The sequence below is a fragment of the Urocampus carinirostris genome, chromosome 16 (genome assembly GCF_059441175.1).
Source record: "Urocampus carinirostris isolate Australia breed hairy pipefish chromosome 16, RoL_Ucar_1.0, whole genome shotgun sequence".
NCBI classification, from domain to species: Eukaryota; Metazoa; Chordata; class Actinopteri; order Syngnathiformes; family Syngnathidae; genus Urocampus; species Urocampus carinirostris.
Window position 1 is genome coordinate 2,383,869 of NC_142364.1, and position 22,344 is coordinate 2,406,212.

The 22,344-nt window shown below is 43.8% G+C and overlaps 1 protein-coding gene across 1 annotated transcript in view; it reads left to right on the forward strand.

Annotated features, from left to right (window-relative positions):
- LOC148349974 (matrix metalloproteinase-17-like) overlaps window positions 1–22,344 on the forward strand; it is a 46,594-nt gene that overhangs the window by 18,824 nt on the left and 5,426 nt on the right. Inside the window, exons 2-6 of the mRNA XM_088319785.1 lie at window positions 9,638–9,770; window positions 10,531–10,666; window positions 15,759–16,045; window positions 20,917–21,093; window positions 22,239–22,341. Of these exons, the coding sequence (XP_088175911.1) occupies window positions 9,638–9,770; window positions 10,531–10,666; window positions 15,759–16,045; window positions 20,917–21,093; window positions 22,239–22,341 (836 nt within the window). The remainder of the gene's footprint in view (window positions 1–9,637; window positions 9,771–10,530; window positions 10,667–15,758; window positions 16,046–20,916; window positions 21,094–22,238; window positions 22,342–22,344) is intronic.

A 22,344-nucleotide genomic window follows, 5' to 3' on the forward strand; every position in this document is an offset into this window, starting at 1 on the left:
AGGGCCGATACCGAATATCGGTATCGGGTGGAGGCCGATAACCGATATTCATTTGCTGCAAAAGCTTCAAAATTCGTTTTTGATCATCCAAAAATGATTGTCATCGATGAAAACTCGAACGGCTGTGTCTAAACCTTTGACCCTAAATAAAGTTGAATTTCAAGACACCTGACCGACCCTTACTCAAACCCAAAACTAACCGTGCAAGAAAGAAAATCGGGCTTAGCAGCAACACTTATTTAAGTACATAAACACTTCACGCTCCCTGATTTTTTATTTTTTTATTTTTAATTAAAAATCACAAAAATATAAATACAACCAACATGACTTAAATTAACTTCAAACAAAAAGTGCACTCCTGTTAAGAGCCAGATTGACAAACTCATGTTATGGTATTAGCTAATTACTCAGCCTTCCACTTTTGCATAATATGCTGTCAATCACAAACACACACGCTTGTTAGACAAACTCATGTTAGGATAAGAGCTAATTTATCAGTCTCCACCTGTAATTCAGATTCAGATACAGATTCAGATCTACTTTATTGTCATTCTAGTACACGTGTATACAGAACGAAATGTCGATACATCTGACCCGCACAGTTTCCTCGAATGTACAGATATAAGTAAAAGTTGTATTGTATTATGGCTACGTATAGTATTTTACCATAGTGCCGATAGTGCAAGAGGAGTAGCTAACCAGATGTGCAAAATGGGCAGTCAGGTTAACAAGTCAGGTAAACAGTAACATTAACACTGTAACAATAACGCTGTAAGTACAATAGTGCAGAGAGCAAATGTGCAAGGAGTTAGTTCCCATAATTACATACAATATGTTTTGGTTTTGCTGGTCATTTTGTTTTTTTTAAAAAAAAAAAGAAGCAATGGTGAATATATTCTATCTCTGCTTTAATTAGATATATCCGAGGAGAGGTTTTTTTAACTTGTCATTAGCGTATGCAATGGTTGGTCTTGAAGTCATATACCGATTGGTAGAGACTACTTACATAGATGACATACAAAAAACCCATTCGATTTGATATCCTGATCTCTCTCTATTTTAGTCATGGTACCAAAAACGAACGTCAGAGAATGGAGACGACAGAAAGTCGTCCTAAAAGATATAAAAAAAGCAAGACGAGCCTTCGGTGTACCTAACGATGAACGAGACCTCGCGTCGAAATGAGGTCAAGTCGGTCTCCTCTCTAGAACGGAGGCAACCCGTCCACCGCAAGTCATTAAAGGGACTCGACGGCCATATTGACCTGTGGCTTTAAAGGAAGGGACGGCTTGACTTTTCCTCCAACGCATTTCTTCCAACTCCATGAAATTGCTTCCCTCTCCCCCGTTGCAGAAGCTCCCGGGGTTTAATGGCTTTGGCCACGGTTCCACCTTTTCATCACCAGCTCAGAGTTCGAACGGGCGCTTGAAATTCTTCAAAACGCTCGAATTTCAGGTGAAGTGCTTGTAAATGCTCGATATTGCCACTTCGTTTCTCAACCCGTCTGCTTAAAAACAATTCCGACACCGATCTGCGGTCGGCTTCGCTTTGTCATCGCTTACCGTAGCCGGCATGAGTTTGTACGGCGTCGTCTAATGAGGAGTAAAGTGCCCGAGAGGACATGTTTCACGGCCTCACCCGCGTGTGTCACGGTTGCTGCGGTGCCCAATTGGCCCCACCCGTGGGGTGCCAGATGCGGCTCGTTGAGAGATTGACTTTGTGTTTATATAAAGCTTGGCGCTCTCTCGCTTCGGGGTCAGCCCGTCATACGAACTTCTGCCCACGAGACGTGGGTTCTGACTCGGTCCTGTTTTCCCGTGATATCTTCCAGTCCGGTATTGTTCCCGTTAGTTTTGTATTGTTTGATTTCAGGTTCCGTTTTTTTCCGTCTGTTTTTGTCCTGTTTGTTAGTTACTTCAGTTTTTGTTCCTGTCTAGTTTCTCCTGTTTATTTTTCGTTATCGATCTCGTCGGTCTCTGGCTTCCGGTCTTTCCACGCCAGACCGGCGACCTAACGTGCATGACTCCCCATTTTCCGTAAAATAAAGGCTTGTGTGAGAACGTCACGCGATTGGGTCCTGTATCTGTTCTGGTTCTTGAAAACATGCGCATGCTACCATTAAACATTGCACTTTGAAACGTGTACTACTGCAAGGATTACAAATCAATGATGGACATTTAATGCAAAAAAGGAAGCTGGAGTTTCCCAGTGGTAAAATATATTGGGAAGAACTTCCCGCAACTGAAAAGTTAGATATTATGCTCATTTTTACCCAGCACCTTCACGGAGGCAGATGCGTCTCAAAAACGAATCGATGCGCTATTTCCTCAAGATCTAAAAAGTCTTCATCAAATCCCCGCGAAGGATCAAGAATGGCGCACGTGTGTGGCTCCGTCAAATACACGATTGACAGCGGATTCCTTAATGGAACGGTACTGGAGAATCCAAAAACGGCTTTGAAAGTCCTTGCAAAGTGCTTGAATTTAGCCATGAAAAAGCTGTGGAGCCGCACGGAGGCCCGCACGCCAAGGTTGGCGAGCACCTCGTCAGAAAGCCGGAAACAGAAAACCAAGGAGAATGGCTTTCAAGTGACATCGCCGCTCAATATTTATCTGGCACACGGCACGGCGTCCTCCTTGAGTTTGTTTTGCATGGAAGGAGCAAATTGGCATCAAAGAGGGAACGGGATTCACCTGGCGCTTCGGATCACTTTATGTAGAGGAAGTTTTGATCAGGGGCTTGCGTGGGCGACCGTGCGCAATCTAGGATTGTATCACCGATATAGAATTCTCTTTGTTGTCCTTGATAACGATGCGGCGTACGTTGCGGTTTTTCCCCATTGATTTTTGCGAGACCCTCTTGGGGGGACAGTCTAGATCAGGGATGTCAAACTCGTTTGAACTCTGGGGTCACACCATAGAACAAACGTTCTGTCGGGGGCCGGACTAATAGATTCAAGAGAGATCAAGAAATAAGGGAAAGAGGGAGGGAAAAGGAGAGAGGGCGGGAAAAGAAAGAAAAAGAGAGAGAGGGGGAGAGAGAGGGAGAAACAAAAGAGATAAAAAGTCCTGAAAGAGGGGAAAAGAAAGGGAGAGGAAGAAAGAAATCCAAAGAGAAATAGAAGGACAGAAAAAGAAAGCGTGAAGGGTAGGAAGAGAGAAAGAGAAAATGAAAAAAGGAAGTTAGAGCAAAAGCGGTTAAAAAGACACAGCGAGAGAAAGAGACAAAGGAAGAGAAAAAGAGAGAGTGAAAGAGACAGAGACAGAGAGTGGGAGAAAAGGGAGAGGGAGAAAGAAATACAAGTAGAGTGTCTTTGTTGGAGGCACCTGGCTTTGGCAACATCAAGTGGACCTATTTCAACCTGCAGCTTGTTTCTCTCTCGCGCTTCTCTGAGTGTCGTCTCGCGGGCCGGATTCAATCCCTTAGCGGGCCCGATCTGGCCCGCGAGCCGCCTGTTTGGCACCTGTGGTCTAGATACAGGGTCCTGTTCAGTGCTATAAGGCATAAATACGAATTGTCCCCGAGTGCCAAAACGTCAAAATAGATGGTGGTTTTTTTATTTGAAACTCTTCTAACGGCTACAGCGCAGCCCTTCAGTGAGTATCGAGCCTGTGGGAATGATTTCAGTTTGATGAACCCACTTGGATATCGGGAGTGGCTCGGATCGGATCTTTGTCAACACACGTTGCGCCTTTGCGCGTTCCCTGGGTCCACGTACGCCAGCGCACGGTTGTATCGGCGGCCCATAAGCCGTGTCCGCGCAGTGGATTTAGAAAAGTGAAGATAGGAGGACAGACAGTTTCAGGATTCCAAGACACACCTGTCCCTAATGATGCTGAGCCTTTATGATGCCCGTTTGGCCTGGACTTTTTGTTCGTAGTTTAGTAGCCACTGGTCCGTCTATTACTTTGTTCCTTGCATTTTCCGTTTCCGCTTTGGACGCTGTCAGGTTTCATTTTGTTTGTTTTGTGCGCCCTCGTTTGTTTGTGACTTTGTTCCTCTCATATTGCATAGCCAAAGGGCAGCGTGTCAAAGAGGTGGTGGCCGGGGCGAGAGGGGTCCTCCCTAATGTGGCGGGCTCTGCCGCAGACGTTTCAATCCCGAAGGCGTCGCGCATCGCGTCGATGGCCGCCTCTTTGTCATTTCACGTTTTTCTTTCCCTCTCTAGCCGCCTTTGAATGTTGAAGCTTTTCGCTGATGCCAAACCTCTCCGTATTAAAGGATTACAGGTTGCTGTGTCCCGGATTACCGGGGTGCCCAAAAAAAACCGTAGAATGTGAAGAAAAAGACGAGCGAGAAGCTGCTTAAGCCTAAGGGATGTGTGAATGGGGACTGTGGGGGCCATGAGAATTTTTTGGGAGGGGTAAAAATATCTTTTTGGTATATTTTTCTTATATTTTCTATATTTTACTCTGTGTTTTTGTATTTTTGACTGCATATTTAAATCTTTCATCTAATTGGTATTATTCTTATCATATTTCATAATTATGACCGGGTTATCAATTGTAATATTATCATTTTTATTTCATTTAAATTTCGACTTAAAATTTGATTCATATATTTTTTTCTGTTTTTTTTTGAAACAAATAAAACACAATTATAACAGAGTTGAAATCATGAATTTGATTTCATTTGGAAGGTATTTTTTCAGGTAAAGAACAGAGACAGGACCCACTTGCCTACGTTTCTCTGTTTTATTGGGAAGAAGGGTGATCTGGTGATCGCTGGTTGCTCTCAACGCAGAAGTAGATCTTCTGTGGCGAGCGATGGCGGTATCGGTAATGGAAAAACAGGTCAGTAGCCGGAACAGGAGAGCAAAAAACGTGGCCGAGATCAGAAAACGGGTCGAAGCCGGGAAACGGACAGGAGCCAAAACAGGAGTGAGTCGGGGTCGAAAAGCTTGCCTAGCGTAAACTGAGGTTCGCAGACGGACCGACAACAGGTGACAGAAAGACGGGGGTTCGAATAGTGACAGGGAACCAATCGGAGTCCGAGGCAGTTGGCGCCAAAGGAGCGGGCACGGGTGATTGGACATATTTTGACATTTTCTATTTATTTTGTTTTGTATTCTTATCTTTGCATTATTTATGAAAATCAAGAAGCAATTTGTGATCATTACTCTATTATCAGGTTGCAGTTTCTATTATTACTTTATTTTGAGTTTTTTGTCCATACTTTTAACGGGATTGTATTGTAATGTTTAATATTTTATGAAATGACATTTTGAATTTCCTTTCTTTTTGTATTTAGTACATTTTTTTTCGAATCCTTTTGTTCACTTTAATACGATTATCGTTACGATTTCCTTATCATTCGACATATTTGCTGAGCTTGTTTGTTTTTCAAGGAAAATATTGCCGTGACCTATTTGGACGGATTCTTGAGCCAAGCGCTCACAATTGTGACCGGCGTGCATTTTGGTGCACGCGCGCCGACACGCGCGGCACGCTTTCATTAAAAATAATTACAAATCATTAGAAATGGACCAACAAATTACGGCCCGTTGCAAAGCACGTGTTTCCATGACAACCGTGGCACAGAGCGCCCGAGAAACTGACGGGGGAAAAAAAATCTGGGTTCTCGTTGACGGTCGAAGAATGAGACGGGGTTCGTACGGGTTCTTGAAATCTTCGGAAGCGCTTGAATTTGAATGTTCTGTTTTCAAGGAAGCGCTCGCATCTCGGGTGAAGTGCTCGTCAATGCTTACAATCGTTGCTCTGTTTCTAAGTCGGCTTAAATATGACGCTGACACTGCTCTCTGGTGGCTCGGCTTTGCCGTCGCATTTCTTCTTACCTCGTGACGAACGGCAGCTGGCATTGGTTTGTTCGACATCGTCCTATGAAGCGTTATCTATGGGTGGCGCCCAAATGGACAGGTGCATGCGACGCACTGTATTAGTGCAAGGATGATGCATCGACTACGGACATCTATGACGGGCCGTGCAAAAAATGAAGAAGAACCTTTCGAGCCATACGACAGTCCGATATCACGACCCACAAAGTCTTTTTGTTATAAACCCAATAAAAAAAAGGAAAGGCGATGCGGGTGGTAGCCTGCTTCGTTTCCATGGTTTTCATATTGTGACTTCTCCCTTTAGCGTTACTGCAAGCCTTGAGACGCACGGCAAATCACTCCAGTACTAAAATATCATATTGTCTTGCTGACTTGCAGTCTTGGATTCCGAACTGTAGCAGGAATAAGGCATCGTAGCCAATTTAATAATTGTCCTCCTTGTCGATTGCTTACGAGCACATTCCTCCACTCGCGTGCCTTCTTCGTATTTTGTCACGATCTCGAGCTTCCTTTCTATTTTTATCGTCTTCTCGCTTCGACGTTTAGATCACTACAACACTCGGGACCTATTGCTAAACAAACTCAGGTTGATAATACCAGATTCTGAACTGAGAGAAGATGGGATCATTGTGGGAAGTAGTTCAGCCAAAAGCCTATTGGCATTTTCATGATGAAGAGATACAAACCGATAGCAGAGCAGTATTTTGTATGACATCGCCCAATAGCGTACAGGTATCTTAAAGACGTAGCTCCATATATGCAATACATGACATCATTTGTTTCGATGCCGCGTAGCGGGGAAAAAACTGTGAAGATTGGGCCGATGAAAACATATTGAAAATGTCGTAAGGCGGGGCGGCTGTATCCCGGGGGTCTACCGTACCTATTTCCTCGTTTGGGCCACGCGACAAAACATCTCCGGCTTCTACTCTGAATTTCTTACCTCTGAGAGCAAGTGGTCTGCCGAGCCGAGGATTCTTTCTTTTTTTCTCCGACATGAAACTAGATTTCTCCAACTATTCGACAAGAAAGCGCAGTCCCTTCAAAGTGAGCGTAATGTCTGCAGGTAGCCCGCTGCCGCTTTCATGTTTCGGTTGAAAGGCGTCTGAAGACGTTTCGGGGACCGGACACAAAAAAGGGGCCCTGAAATTCGGCCGGCCTGGCAAGCTTTCACTTGAAAACAAATTGGATTCACCCTATTTATATACCTTCTTATTTCCTAAAACAGGGGTGTCAAACTCATTTCAACTCACAACAAACATTCTCTCGGGGGCCGGACTAGTCGATTCAAGAGAAAGAAAGAGATAAAGAAATAAGAGGGAGGGAAAAGGAGAGAGGGCGGGACAGAGAAAGAGGGAAACAAAATAGATAAAAAGTCGTGAGAGAGGGGGAAAAGAAAGGGAGAGGAAGAAAGAGATCCAAAGAGAAATAGAAAGACAGAAGGAGAGAAAAGAGAAAAGAAAGCGCAAAGGGTAGGAAGAGAGAAAAAGAGAAAAGGAAAAAAGGAAGTTGGAGCAAAAGAATTTAAAAAGACACAGCAAGAGAAAGAAACAAAGAGCAACAAATGAAGAGAAAAAGAGAGACAGAGAGAGTGACTGAGACAGAGAGTGGGAGAAAAGGGGTAGGAGAGAGAGAGAGAGAAAGAGAAATACAAGTACATTGTCTTTGTTCGAGGCACCTTTCTTCGGCAACATCGAGTTGACATATTTCAACCTGCAGCTTGTTTTTCTCTTGCGCTTCTCTGAGTGTTATCTCTCGGGCCGGATTCAATCCCTTAGCGGGCCCGATTTGGCCCGCGGGCCGCCTGTTTGACACCTGTGTCCTAAAACAAGTTTAGGTGCACGTTATTCTTGAGGTTCTACAGTAGTATATTAAGGTAGGTGCGCGTTGATTTCTAGTTTGAAAATTTCACCGACCACGATCGCAACACATTGGATCCGACGGCTATATCGAATCGGGAACCGTAGGGGTGAGAGCGCCGATCCTAACCAGTAGACCAGTGTTTTCAAGCCTTTTTGAACCAAGGTACACGTTTATGGATAAAAAAGTTCCAAGGCACACCGTCCGTCAAAATCAAGTGATGTCAAATATTCACTGTACGACCTCGGGGTCGGCAAGCCAAAATGTCGAAAGAGCGTTTTTTTCGAGAATGCCTTCAGTTGCGGAAAATACGGTACAGGGCGCCTTCCGGTACGTGATCGGAATCGCCGAGCGACATTCTGGTCTCGCCTTCGGGACGGCGCTGACTCGCTTATTAGGGGTAAAAGTGTGGCCATTATCCCCCCACAATCAAAAGGAGAAATCACCTTCACACGCGGCGACCTTCCGTCAGATGAGAAATCGTAACGCTTAATAGAATTAAAGCCCGGACCGATCGATGAAGATTAGTCTTCACGCGCAGAAGGGAAAAATAAACGAGAGCCGAGCCTTATATCGTGGAGGACGGGTAAGTCGCAATAAACCTATGCCCGATTTTTCAGATCGTCGGTCACTCGGAAGTCTCGCCGGTCCAAAAATTCTCAATTAAGAAGGAAAGCTTGCACTGGAGTATAAGTCTCATTTTGGGGGAAAAATGTACCGTTGGTGAAAAGCTTTTGAGTGACATTTTCTGGTGACAAAATACATTTGTATTTGTTTGGCCCTTAATCAAAGAGCTGCACAGACCACAGATGATTGCAAACCACAGACTATGATGACAGCATCCCCTGATCTAAAACCTACATGAGGGCAAGAAAAAAACTCAAAAGAGGGGAGAAGGGACCGCAAATGAGGTCATCTAAAATAACACGAATACAAAAACCGCGCCAACGTGGAACAACCACAAATACAAAATTGGCACCGTGACGCAACGATGACAAATTTCCATAACGACGAAAAACAAGACGGCAAAATCCGAAAACGGCGAAAAACTAGAACGCCAACAACTAGAATGACTACAAAATAAGAAAACCAAAACACAATACGACGACGACGACCAAATCTAAAGACGAAAAAATACAAAAACGAACGACAAAATACATCATTGACAAAATGTTATCGTCGCAAATGACGACGACGAAATACAAAGATGACAAAATACAAATGGGACCAAAATTCGAAGTTGAAAAAATACAAAAAGGCGAGGCTCTTGAACTCCACCCGGGGGAGTAAAAGCCCACATTTGCATATGACCCTATTTTTATGACAGTGTGTGTTTTATGTAGCACTATTTAAATACTCTATATCAACACGTTATGTTGGGTATTTTTCTATTCTATATCTTTCATTTTATTTATTTTTCAACACAAGAATACTGCTGGAAGTGGGAATTTCCCTACGGGGGATGAAGAAAGTATCTATCTATATATATCTATCTAGACATCTATCTATTTATATATACATCTATCTCTATCTATCTTTCTATCTATCTAGGCATCTATCTAGCCATCTATCTAGAGATCTATCTATATCTTTTGACTTTCACTCAAGTCATTGTTTGGATGACTACCTTTGACTTCTACTCGATTCCTATGATTGTGAAGTAAGAGTACTTTACCTGGAGTGAGATGTTTGTGTATTCTGCCCACCTCTGCTGACAATCATAAATTGTTTGCGCGTGTGGGGGGTCAGAGAACGGGGGCAACGGACATTTTCTTTTGTAAGCCGGCGTAGGCGCCATCCGTGCGCACTTAGCCGACCGAGCCGGGACAAAATTTACTAGCAAACGGCTGCAAACCGCGGCTGACCTTATGACAACTTTACGGTACGCACTCATAAAAAGGACGCTGAATATACCGTTGCGCTTGCTTCAGGTCTGATAGTGAATGTTTTTCTTTTGTCTTTTTTGAACGTTTGGACCTTCAGGACTGGCTGAGCAAGTTCGGTTACCTTCCGCCTCCCGACCCGGTGACGGGACAACTTCAGACCAAGGAGGCTTTGACCAAGGCCATCAAAGCCATGCAGAGGTTCGGAGGACTCCGAGAGACCGGGGTCTTCGGTCAGTGCTTCGATCTTTTGGGCAAAAATGAAAGTCTTTCCCGTTTGAAACGCTTGAAATTGTTGCCAATTATTATGGGGTGGCCGGAGCTCAGTTGTCTTGGGACCAGAGAGATTGCAGGTTCAATTCCAAAAGTGTCCTTGGGCAAGTGATAAGCAAGTAGGGTTAGGGTTAGGGCTCCGCAATCTTTGCATACCAGCGCGCCCGGACGTCTGCCCTTCTACGTCTGGCCTTCTCCGTCAGCCCTCACATAAATTATGTTATCAGAAATACATCTGGTGCATTCCACACAGCCTAACCTTTTAATGTACCTTGAATAAAAACAGTCGGTGAATATCTCTACTGCATCAAACTGAATACATGTACTTTGAGGTCAATTGTATAATATCCTTTATATCCTAAAAAGACACAGTGAGAGAAAGAAACAAAGAGCAACAAATGAAGATATATGTATAATATCCTTTAAATGTATGAAATCCTTTACCTGCGACTTCTTGGTCTAAAGAAAAGTGCTTTATAATGTGCTTCAAACATAAGCCTTTCACACAAACTGATATGCAAAGCGCCTACCTGATTAGCGGGGCCAATAAGGGTTCAGTGTCTTGCACAAGGACACTTCCACATTAACCTCTGAGGAGCCGGGTATCCGACCCGCGACCCGAGACCAGCATTCTCCATCCTGAGCCTCAAAACGATCAATGATTGTGTCAATGTGGCAACAGCAGCTGTCCTATCCTATTTAAAATGTATATCGTTCCAGACGAAGCCACGTTGAGACTCATGAAGACCCCCAGATGTTCGCTGGCCGACCTTTCCCAAAACCAATCCTGGACGCTTCGCAGCAAGCGAAACTCGATGGCTCCCGACAAATGGAAAAAGCGACATTTATCCTGGAGGTGAGACTCATACCAGCCCTCCATCGCTTCACTTCACAACCGTCACTTCCCCCCCCAAAAAACTTTATTTTTCTGCACGATTCGTTTCGCCTATCTTGCGCGGGTTAAGATCAGGGTTTGTACGGGTGCTTGAAATCCTCAAAAATGCTTAAATCCGAACGTTGTTCTTTCCGGACACTCGTTTGGCCCTTGGTCACGAAGCGCTATACCAGGGATCGGGATTCTTTTGACCCAAAGAGGCCAAAATATGTTGATGTTTTTGGGGAGAAAGCCAAACCGAATACCTGAAGACGTTTGACGGTTCGATCGTCCATCCACCCGTTCGTTATCTGCGCCGCTTCTCCTCAGAAGGGTCACGGGATGCCGGAGCCCGTCCTAGCTGTCTCGGGGCAGGGGATACCCTCCACTGCTTGCCAGTCGGTCGCAGGGCACACGGACGACACACTGGCGACAGTAAAGGGGGCGCTATGTCTATTAGATGACGTATCGATCCACTGGTCAATTGTAATGGGAAGAACTTCCTGCAACTGAAAATGGGAGCTACTAGCTATTAGCCAACAACCGTATGGAAAGAGTTTTTCTTAACAAATAAATTCTCGTTTTACTTGAGATCTATGTCTCGACAAATGCACATGCAGAATAAAAATGGCATACGGGAATTGTATATTTTTTTTTAAATTTTTGTTATTTTACGATACGATTCGTACCGGATTTCTTCTTTTTCCGGTACTTGAGAACTTACACGGCGAGCTTTGAAAGTACTAAAAAAGAAGAAAGGTGTAAAGCCCTCCATCGTTTCACTCAACAAGCGACTTCCTATTTGTGCAAACAAAACCTTTTTTTTTCCTCCACTAATCGTTTCAGCCCTCTCGCGTCGAGCCGAGGATTACGGCCGCTCCAGCAAAGATAAGATGAGATAAGATAGGATAAGGACGGATCCATCGTCATTTCTCAATGCCGAGGCTCGGAGAGTCATTCATTAGCGGTATCTCCTTTGAGATTGCCAATTGCCAATTCTATAGCGCCCCCTAGTTCTGAACAAATACTTCATTCTTTTCATATTTGACCACTAGATGTCACTGCGTGGTGTCCTGCAACCAAATCCAAGTGCTATACAAACTATGGAGACTCTGCGACTTTTTTTTTTCTTTTTTTTGCCAAGGAAAGAAAGAAAAATGAAGAGAAAAGACACAATAGATAAATGGAGAAAAAGAGAACGCAAGAATACCGAAGAAAATGGGGAAAAAATATAAAAGGAAAGAAAAGCAAGAGGAAATAAACAGAAGAAACAAAAATCAGGTACCTTTAGCAGCAAAACCCGTAGGAGGTGCAAAATAATACACACTGTCCCTTTAGGTTAGCGAGACGGTCCGAAAAAAAGGGCGTTCCATGTCTTTTTGGACGGTTCGCTTGAAAAGGGAGTTTGAAAATGCCCGCCTTTTAACTCTGTAGGCCATTTCTGCAGCGAAGGACAAAATGTTTTGTTTCTCCGGCAGCTGCTCCAGATGTTATCTCGCAGGCAAATGAGTTGGCGTTACGTTTCCAATTTGCCCTTTTTTTCATGAACAAATGCAACCGTCTCTTTGGTTGGCACACGAAATGCGATTCAAATGGAACCGTCTCCTCGATTAGCAGGCAAAATGCACTCGAAATGGGACGGTCAACATAAGCGAGAACCGACTTCCCTTTGTCTTTGAACGGGGCACTTCAGTCCAGTTTGATTTTCTTATTCGTTTGCTCTCGTTCAGTGAACGAGAGCTTCTGTTTGAATCCTCGGCTCGGGACGGATCCCGTTTTCCGACGGCCTGCACCGACTGACCTTAAACAACAAGCCCGCGGATTGATTCTTCTTTGAATGCTAGCGGAGAAATTGGAAAATTGCCTTTGAAGGTCTTTAAAAAGTGCTTGAATTTGGCCAAGAAAAAGCGTAAGAAGCCCGCCTTCGGCCCGTTACGATTCCGACATCACGAGAACCGAGAATGTTTGGTTTTATGAAGCCATTATTTTCCCCGTCGTCGAGCGAAGAAATGCTGCCAAATTCCCTTTTAGTGTAAATAGTCTGCCGGACGCGTTGCCAATTCCTTGGGCTTCCGCGTGGGCTTCGCCAAATCTTGTAGAAATAATTGCTCCCTAAAGGTTGCTCGTTGACGCTCCCGGACTCGTACGAATACCACGTCGACGTTATCCGCCTCGTTAAAAAAAAAAAAAGCCGATATCGAGTCACTCCGACGCGAAGCCTCAATATTCAATCGGCTTCTCTGAAAATGGATACACGTTCCTCACGAGAATATATAGATATCTTTTTTCCAGAATAAGCACAACTTGGTCATGTGTCCTCTCTGTCATTTGCACAAGGTACTGGAGATAATGTTCAAAAGTTGACACGACGTGTTCAAAAGTATGATCCCTTTAGATTTTCTACAGAAGAAGAAGTACAACTCGGTCACCTGGCACCGGAGAGCTCGGCCACAGCCAGTAGCATTGTGATTGGACGCAAAAATACTTGATGACTTGTTTTAAAAATGTCTTTTTTCTTTTCTTATTCTTTTCTGGGTTGTGAGTTCCATCCCCGTTCAAACCGCCCGATTTGTAGGTTAGGGTTAAGGTTGCGTGTTAAGGTTTTTGCCCTAACTTACGCTTTACGGGGTTAGGAGGTTAGGGTTTTGGCCTTAAACTACGGTCTTTGGGGCTTAGGGTTTCGGCCCTTAACATAGACTTTTAGGGTTAGGGATAAGGGTTTTGGAGTGGAGTTAGATAGATAGATAGATAGATAATTTATTCATCCCCGTAGGGAAATTCACCCTTCCAGCAGTATCCTTGTGTTCATTATTAACAAATTAACAGGATGGCCTCAGGGTGCTGTGTTGTCGTTAAGCCACAGCGGAGTGGATGACGTTACACGCTAGGCAGCACTTTTTCACCAGCGTCAAACGACAATGCTACAAAGGCGAGCTTCGAGGTCTGATGGCCAAGTACTGCAAACCTTTCAGGGTGGGCGAATTTCTTAAAGGGGGTTTAAAGATATTTTCAGTTTGCTGGATCTGGCCCCCTGCTTTCTCCATAGTTTGGACATGCTTGAGGTAGAAGCAGGTTTATTTTTTAGGTAGGTGTGGGAAAAACCATTCCCACTCTCCGGGCCCGCCCCATCCCACCTCACCTGGACCCCCGCGCCGGGCCCACATCTTCATCTTCCTAACGAGCGTTTCTAGGCCAGCGTTATGACGATCGCCCTCATTAATAGGGCTCCAAGCTGAAGAAGCAAGGACGTTTCCAAACGCAACCTGAATGGGAGAGTCGCTGCTAATGAGGGAAGGCTAACCGCAGTCTTAATTTGGCGGCGGGGGGTCCGTCGCTATGCTAAATATAGCCGTAGCTGGCAGCTGCTTCTTACTCTTCTAGAAAGCGCCACCAATTATCCGCCACCGCTATAAAATTCGGATAAAATGTGAAAATGATGATGCGGTGATTAGGGGCGGATGGGCTTTTTAACGCCGCCTGCCGAACAAAAACGGGCTACGTACATGTGCTGGAGAGCCGTGACTTTGCCGGATGAAAACACCTCAGCGAGCTAGCCCAGTTCGCCAAAGACGAGCATGACGCCATTTTTACCAGCGCGGTTTTCCGAGTTGTTTACGTCGCGTCCTTTCCGATCATGTCACCATTCATAAAGGCCACTATTATCTAGGTAAATAGCCATCAGGAATATAGTATTCACTAATGCGCCGAAAGAAAAGGCCAATGAGGGCCGGGTTTTGGCAGGACCTGATTGGTGTCGTTCGCGGACAAAAAGTCTCGATGAGAAAGCTCTTGGAAGTGAGCCAGATCCCACCAATCAACAGCCGGTTCCCTCCAAAACGCCTTTTTTCTCGAATCATTGGTCAATAACCATTTTTGAGGGATTCTATGATGTTAATTTTAAATTTGTTGAGCATGAAAATTTAAAATTGTTTTGTATTTGATCTTTTTTTTGCAAATGTATCCATACTTTAATTCTATTTCCCCTTTTTTCAGTGTTAATGTGTTTTCTTTTATCTCTTTTGTGATTGTATTTTTCTTTTTGTTTCTTCTATTTTTGTTCATATTGCTATAATATTTATGTAGTATTGTAGTAGAATTGTAGTTTTATTGTTGTCGTATTTATGTAGTATAGGATATAATAATATATATAATAAATATAATAATATCTCTGCATCTATGTAGCATTTGTAGTATTTCCATAGTAGAATTTCTGTATTGGAAGTATTTTTGTAGGGTTTTTGTAGAGATATTCCTGTCATAGTATTTTGTATCATTTTATTACTGTCGTGGTAATATTGTGGTATTTCTCTGAAAAAAAAATCCCAAAACAATTCTATAGAAGTATTTTTGCAATATTACAGTAGTTTATTTTTTTTCTAACCCTAAGTGTGTCAATAAGAGAATCTTGTTGTAGATCTGTAGTATTTTCTGTCATCTTACAAAATTGAATTTTTGTATTGTTTTTGTTGTGATTCTGTAGTAGTATGATGGTAATACTGTAGTCAGTTTTGTAGTATTTCAGCAGCTTTGTTTATGAAGAATTTCCATTAGAGTATTTTGTATTCTGTAGTGGTATTTGTGTATTATAGTTTTACTAGTATTTAGAAAAGAAAAAAACTGTAGAAATAATACATTTCTACAGTTATTTTCTTTTCAGGATGAAAGCAAAATAATATATTGGGTCCCTGTTTTTAAGCACTAAATTTGATATTTGGTTTTGGGGTCATTTGATCATATTTCTGTCATAGTTCCGTCGACGTATTTTTGTTGTAGACACGCACACGACATTAAAAACTATGTTTTCTTATACATTATAATTGGATTCTTTTTGTTTGGCGGGTCAGGGGAGGGCACACGTGACCCTCGGGCCGTCGTTTTGCCCACCTCCGCCCTAAATTGTGCTGTGTTTTGGAAAAACGGCTTCATTTTCAGTCAGATGTTCTTCAATCTTCCAAGTTGCTCTTCAATTCCGGTCAAGATCTTTCAGTTCAATCGCAACGTGGTGGCTCGGAGAGAGCCCCACTCGTGCCGATATTCTATTTTGGGTCCTAAAAGCGTCTCTTTGTGATCTCAGGGTGAGGACCTTCCCGAAGAAGTCAGCCTTACTGGGCCGGGACACGGTCCGAGCCCTCATGCATTACGCCCTGAAGGTCTGGAGCGACATCGCCCCCCTCAATTTTCACGAAGTGGCGGGAAACCAAGCCGACATCCAGATCGACTTCGCCAAAGCCGACCACCACGACGGATACCCTTTCGACGGGCCGGGGGGGACGGTGGCCCACGCTTTTTTTCCCGGGGAGAGGTTCACCGCCGGGGACACGCACTTCGACGACGACGAGGCCTGGACCTTCAGGTCGCCGGGTGAGGGCAGAAGCCGCCTCCCAATAATATTTCACTCCGACCCAAAGTACGGCCTTAAGTTCAAAATCGGTAAAGCGAAATAAGTTTTCATACAACCGGATGGTCGTCGTCAGGAGGGTGTCTCGATGCTGTGAAGGCGCCGGGTCGTTGAATGAATGAATGAAAACTTTTATTTCGAACATTAAAATAAAAGAAGAACAAAAAAACGATAACTCAACAACAAAATAATGTGACATAATATGTTCGAGAAGTGGTAGTAAGAAGCAAATGCTATTATTCCCTACACCTTCATTTTCTCTATTAAATAAACCGATGATATAGCAACAATAACAGTTATGATATAATAATAGTAACAATAACACAAAGTTAACCCTAGTTGTAGACGCACTCTTCCCAATCTACCCCATTTTCTTCATCTCTGTATTCCGCCAGGAATGTTTTTTTTTTGTATTTAAATTTGAACGCGTGAATCGTTGGACATTGTTTGATCTCATCCTGTAAATTCTCCCAAAGTTTGACTCCGCACTCAGGCACGCACATACTTTTCCTGGTGGTTCTCACCTTTGGGATAATGAATTCAAGTTATCATTTCCCTCTTTCCGAATGAATCATTTATGGATGTTTTCTGGCACAGTTTTTGTTGGCCTTAAATAGCAGTTTTGCAGTGAAAATTTTCAGTGAATCATCCAATTTTAATGATTTGGACTGCAGGAATAAAATATGAGTATGATCTCCATATTCTATGGTTCTAATTGCACGCTTTTGGAGGATAAAAAAGGGGATGTAGTGAACTTTTGTAATGAGTGCCCCAGACTTCTGCACAATATATTAAGTATGGCAGAACTAGAGAACAATATCATAAATACAATGCATTATCGTTTCAAATGAATTCATGATTGAAATGCTTTTAGATACTTTAGTTTGTATGTGTCTGATGTGTGTTTTCCAGTTTAATTTATCGTCATTATGAGCCCTAAAAACTCAATTTCTGATACAGTGTATATTGCAGCAGCATCCATTTTGACTTCTAAATCTGGATTTGCCTTGCGATGACCAAAGAATATGACTTTGGTTTTATTCGATGTCATTGTCAACTCGTTTTGGGACATTGGGGAACCGCATGCTAAATGGTCTCACGTCTCTACTGGAAGAATGACCAAAGGAGGACGTATGGAGTCAGCCCGTAGACCAGATCTTCTCTGTTCCTGGAGGATCTTTCTATACGGTTATGGCGTCTCCTTAAAATGAAATAAGGTGGTCCCGTCCCGTGATTTCTTCTTTAGTTTTTCAGAAAAAAATACTGAGATCCCTTAGTTATGGCGATGAACAGGGACCAAAACCGCTTGCAAACATTAAAAACCCGCCAAGTAGCATCCCGCCTTCGTAAAAGTACCCAAAGGCAAACTTACCTCGAGATGACGTCCTTACCAACTTGAGAGTATGCCACTGTCACAAAATAACAACGAAAGATGTACAAACAAAAACAGAACACCGAAATGCATATGAATCGGGGTTCGTACGGGTGCTTGAAATCCTCAAAAATGCTTGGAATTGCTGCCATTGCCGTGTTTCTTGGCAGTCTGCCTCTGTAGAACACGCAATATATGAATCTTTTTTGCATGAAAATGACATCGACACGCATCGTCTAAATCAGGGGTGTCAAAGTCATTTGAACTCGGGGGCCACACCATAGAACAAACATTCTGTCGGGGGCCGGACTAGTAGATTAGAGAGAAAGAAAAAGAGAGATAAAGAAATAAGAGAAAGAGGGAGGGAAAAGGAGAGAGGGCGGGACAAAGAAAGAAAAAGAGAGGGAGAGAGCGTGAGAAACAAAAGATAAAAAGTCGTGAGAGAGGGGGAAAGAAATCCAAAGAGAAATAGAAAGACAGAAGGGGAGAGAAAAGAGAAAAGAAAGCGCAAAGGGTAGGGAGAAAGAGAAGAGAGAAAAGGAAAAAAGGAAGTAAGAGCAAAAGAGGTTAAAAGACACAGAGAGAGAAGGAGACAGAGGGCAACAAAGCATGAGAAAAAGAGAGACACAGAGAGTGAAAGAGACAGACAGAGTGGGAGAAAAGGTGTGGGAGAGAGAGAGAGAGAGAAAGAAATTCAAAGAGAATTAGAAAGACAGAAGGAGAGAAAAGAGAAAACAAAGCGCGAAGGGTATGAAGAAAGAGAAAAGAGAGAAAAGGAAAAAAGGAAGTAAGAGCAAAAGAGGTTAAGAGAGAAATAAATAAATAAATACAAGTACAGTGTCTTTGTGAGAGGCACCTGGCTTTGGCAACATCAAGTGGACATATTTCAACCTGCAGCTTGTTTTTCTCTTGCGCTTCGCCGAGTGTTGTCTCGCGGGCCGGATTCAATCCCTTAGCGGGCCCGATCTGGCCCGCGGGCCGCTTCTTTGACACCTGTGGTCTAAATCATTGGGGCGTTGTCACGTGAAGCGTCACTGTCCCCTACTGGTCACACCCGAGAGAACAGTTTATGTTGTTGGTGTGAAAACCGGCTCTTGGGTTAGGCTTCTTCTTAAAAATAGTCTTTTACATTTGCTTACATTATATGCATCATCTTCTTTTACTCTTAAAATCAGCAGTCTTATACCGAGGTTACATATTAGCATCGTCTGCTTCTACTCTTAAGATTAGCATAGTCTTCTACTAAGTTTACATATTAGCGTCGTCTTCTCTTAATATTAGCATAGTCTTTCACGGTCAGATTATAAGCATCGTCTTCTTCAACTCTTAAAATGAGCGTCGTCTTCCACTAAGCTTACATTTTAGCAAAGTAAATTTGCTTACATTATATGCATCATCTTCTTCTACTCTTAAATTGATCCATCTTATGCTGAGTTTACATATTAGCATCGTCTGCTTCTACTCTTCAAATTAGCATAGTCTTTTATCACGGTTACATTATAAGCATCGTCTTCTTCTACTCTTAAAATGAGCCTCATATTTTATTACGCTTACGCGTTAGCATTGTCATTTTTCCCCGCGATAAAGAATGGCTGTCACGAGACGAACAGGACAAAAGTGCGGCGGTTGCAGTTTTGAGGGTTAAACCGCGCTGATGTTTTTTTTACGGCCGCCGCGTTTAGCGTGGCTCCGCTGCGTTAGCTAGGCGGCTCTATCAGGAATCATTTGCGAAAACGAGAGCGCATCGATTTTTCTATAAAGTTTGACGCGCAAATGGGACGAGGGGGCGGCCGAGGGCAAATTGCTCGTCTTTGAGATATTGTTGTCCTCGTCCAAAAGACAAGATATGTCCTCTGGGCCCCAAAAATAAAGGTCAAAGAGGTTTTTTTTTTTTTTTTTTTTTGAATTCGTTCCTTCAAGTCAGGGGTGTCAAACTCGTTTGAGCGAGAGAGAGTTAAAGGAAAAAAGGGAACATTGCGGTTTTGTGCGTAAACGGCGTCGCTCGCGAAACGAGGCTCGGCCGCCCGAGCGACCGCGACGTCTCGGATTTCCCTCGAGGTTCCGTCCTCGGACCTCTTCTCTTCTCATGAAAGCGGCAGCTCCCACCGGCTCCGTTCTTCACTCGCTTTCATAACGTATCGCGGCGGCGCCATCTTCACGATTCGCTTATCAAAGGTAGGTAAGAAGTGAAGTCAGAGCCCACCTGAAATCCTGCCTGGAATGGCAATCGGTACGTTCCGGCCGGCCCGGGATTTTCTCTCGTCGACTTTTGATTATCGACCCGTTGTTGTTGTTCTTTGTTTCTTCAGCAAGGCACTAGGTAAGGCTGAGCGAGAGGGGGACTCTCCAACACACAACAAAGAACAATGACGGGTGGATCATTTAAAAAAAAATCCAGCGAGAGAGAGAGAGAAGCGTGGCCAACCCTCACATTTAAAATATGAAAATTCTGTTTTTCTTCAGGCTTTTTCCCTTAAAGTGAGCTGGATTTTTTTAGGGCTGGTTATACCTCTACTATATATATCATATCATATCATTTTTTAGAAGCATTGTCTCTTAGTGCCATTATGAAGGGTTTGGTGCAGCACATCAATAAGTAGTAGTAGTAGTAGTGTTGTAGAATAATGAAGTCGGAGCTTATCGACGTAATGAGGACACATTTGTTGAGACAGGAAATTCCAGGCTTGTTTCTCCCGAGTTTAAATGTCAGCGAAGCCTCTGGGAATGGTTTCAGTATGATAAATCACTATTACATGGCAGGAATGGCTGTGATCGGATCTTTGGCCACACATCGAGAAAGCCCCCATTTCTTAGTGTTGCTCCCTGTATCCAGCGATTGAGAGTGTGTAGAAGGCCCTGGGTAGGTGTGGTAAAGCAGTTTGGTGGGAAAAAGACAGACAGAAACCTCTAAAGAACTTTTTAAGACTTGTGAAATTTGCTCTTGCAGGGGCGCTTTGTAGTCCAAAATTTACGGTAAACTAAACTGGGAGGTGGGAAAACATTTTGAGTTGCGGGCCACATTGACAAAAAAACGTTCGATTGTTTGGAATATTTGTATCTACACAAAGAGTCTTAATCCGATTGCTTATCATGGAAAATTAGAATCATCGTGCATTTGCTTTATCGCACATATTTTCCCATTTGTTTTTAACTTGAAAAACACTTAAAAAAAATCCTTACATTGGAGCAAAATTATTGCCCAATGAGAAGAACTTTTGTTTTTTTTAAATGAACGTGTGATCAAACAATATCATGCGATGAAAAATGACCCATGATTTAAAGGTTTTATCAAATACATTATTTTTATGGAGGAAGAGGCGACAAAGGAGGGACAAGTGTGGCATTTTTATGACATTTTTTTCTTTTTTCAGCGGGCCATTTTGAAAAGACGTGGGCGGGCCGCGAGCCGCTGTTTGCCCACCCCGGACTCTCAACATACTAATTATTTTTTGTCTCGTTCAGACTCTCACGGGATGGACCTTTTTGCGGTGGCCGTGCACGAGTTCGGTCACGCCATCGGTCTGGTCCACACCTCGGCCGTGGAGTCCATCATGAGACCCTACTATCAGGGTCCCGTCGGGGACCCCCTCAAGTACCACCTGCCCTACGAAGATAAGGTCCGCGTCTGGCAACTCTACGGTACGAAGCGTGATGGCGTCGGGGGGCCTGAATATTGGATGTAGTACAAGATTGGATCGGGCTGCTCGGAGTGGTGGGTGGTCGAAAGCCGCAGTACAAGATCCGGTCGCCGGAGGGACTTCTGGACCCCGCGAAACAAAAGCGGATATTTGTGGATTTTGTCGGTGTTTTTTGAGGGTCCGTAGGACCCCAAACCAGGTTGAAGATACTCGCAGAGGCCTAAAGTAAAACAATGCAAACGCTCATGAAAATCGGTTCGCTCGTTTCGGATCACCCAAAGACACGCGTCGGGACTTAGAAAGTGGTTTGGATTTCGATAGACTTAGATTAGACTTTGAACCGGATTGGGAAAGGATGTTTTCAATTGACCGTCTACTCATCAGCTACCTGTTAAAATGAGCTAGCAATAGAACAACCGTCCAGGCTTAAAAGCTGCTTGGGTGACGCTATTTTCATAACGGATATGACTTTCAACGGCACACGTGACAGACGGGACAAAATCGTGCCCAAATCTCCGAATATGGAGCAAGGAACGCCTTTCACTTGTTTCAAAAGCGTTATTTAGGACCAAAGGAGCCCCGACACACTTCAGTAACTGAGAGAGAAGACATTTTTCTATGGGAGACAGATATGATTATCATTTGATAGATTTCACAAAATATCGAAAGGTCACAGAGCAGCACGACGGCGCAGTGGTTAGCGCGTGTGCACCACAGTTCTGAGGTCATGAGATCGAACCTTCCTGTGTGGAGTTTGCATGTTCTCCCCATGCGTGCGTGGGTTTCCTCCCACATTCCAAAAACATGCACGTCAGGTTGATTGGTCTAACCGAAATCTCCCTAGGTGCGAATGTGCAAGTGAATTGTCTGTGTCTGTGTCCCCTGCCCACTGCCCGATGATAGCTGGGAAGGGCTCCAGCACTCCCGCGGCCCTACTGAGGATAAGCGGTGCAGATAATGAATGAATGAATGAAAGGTCACACAGGAAACTGAAATGCGCTGAAGAATCGGCTCTGTTGCGGAGAGCGTCTTCGGCGCTTTTGTTGAATTCGGTCTTCGACGAGATGGGCTCTCTGGAAAAATGTTAGCTTTTGGTCTGTAAAATAGGGTCACTCGCTCTCCTTTCGGTTCTGTACCTGTTGGCAGGTGTCGGCGATTCCGTTCCGCATCCCGATCCGTCGGACCCGGATCCCCGGCCGTCGGAAACGCCTTCCCCGACGGACCTCCCGCAAAACAAATCGGTTTGGCGGTA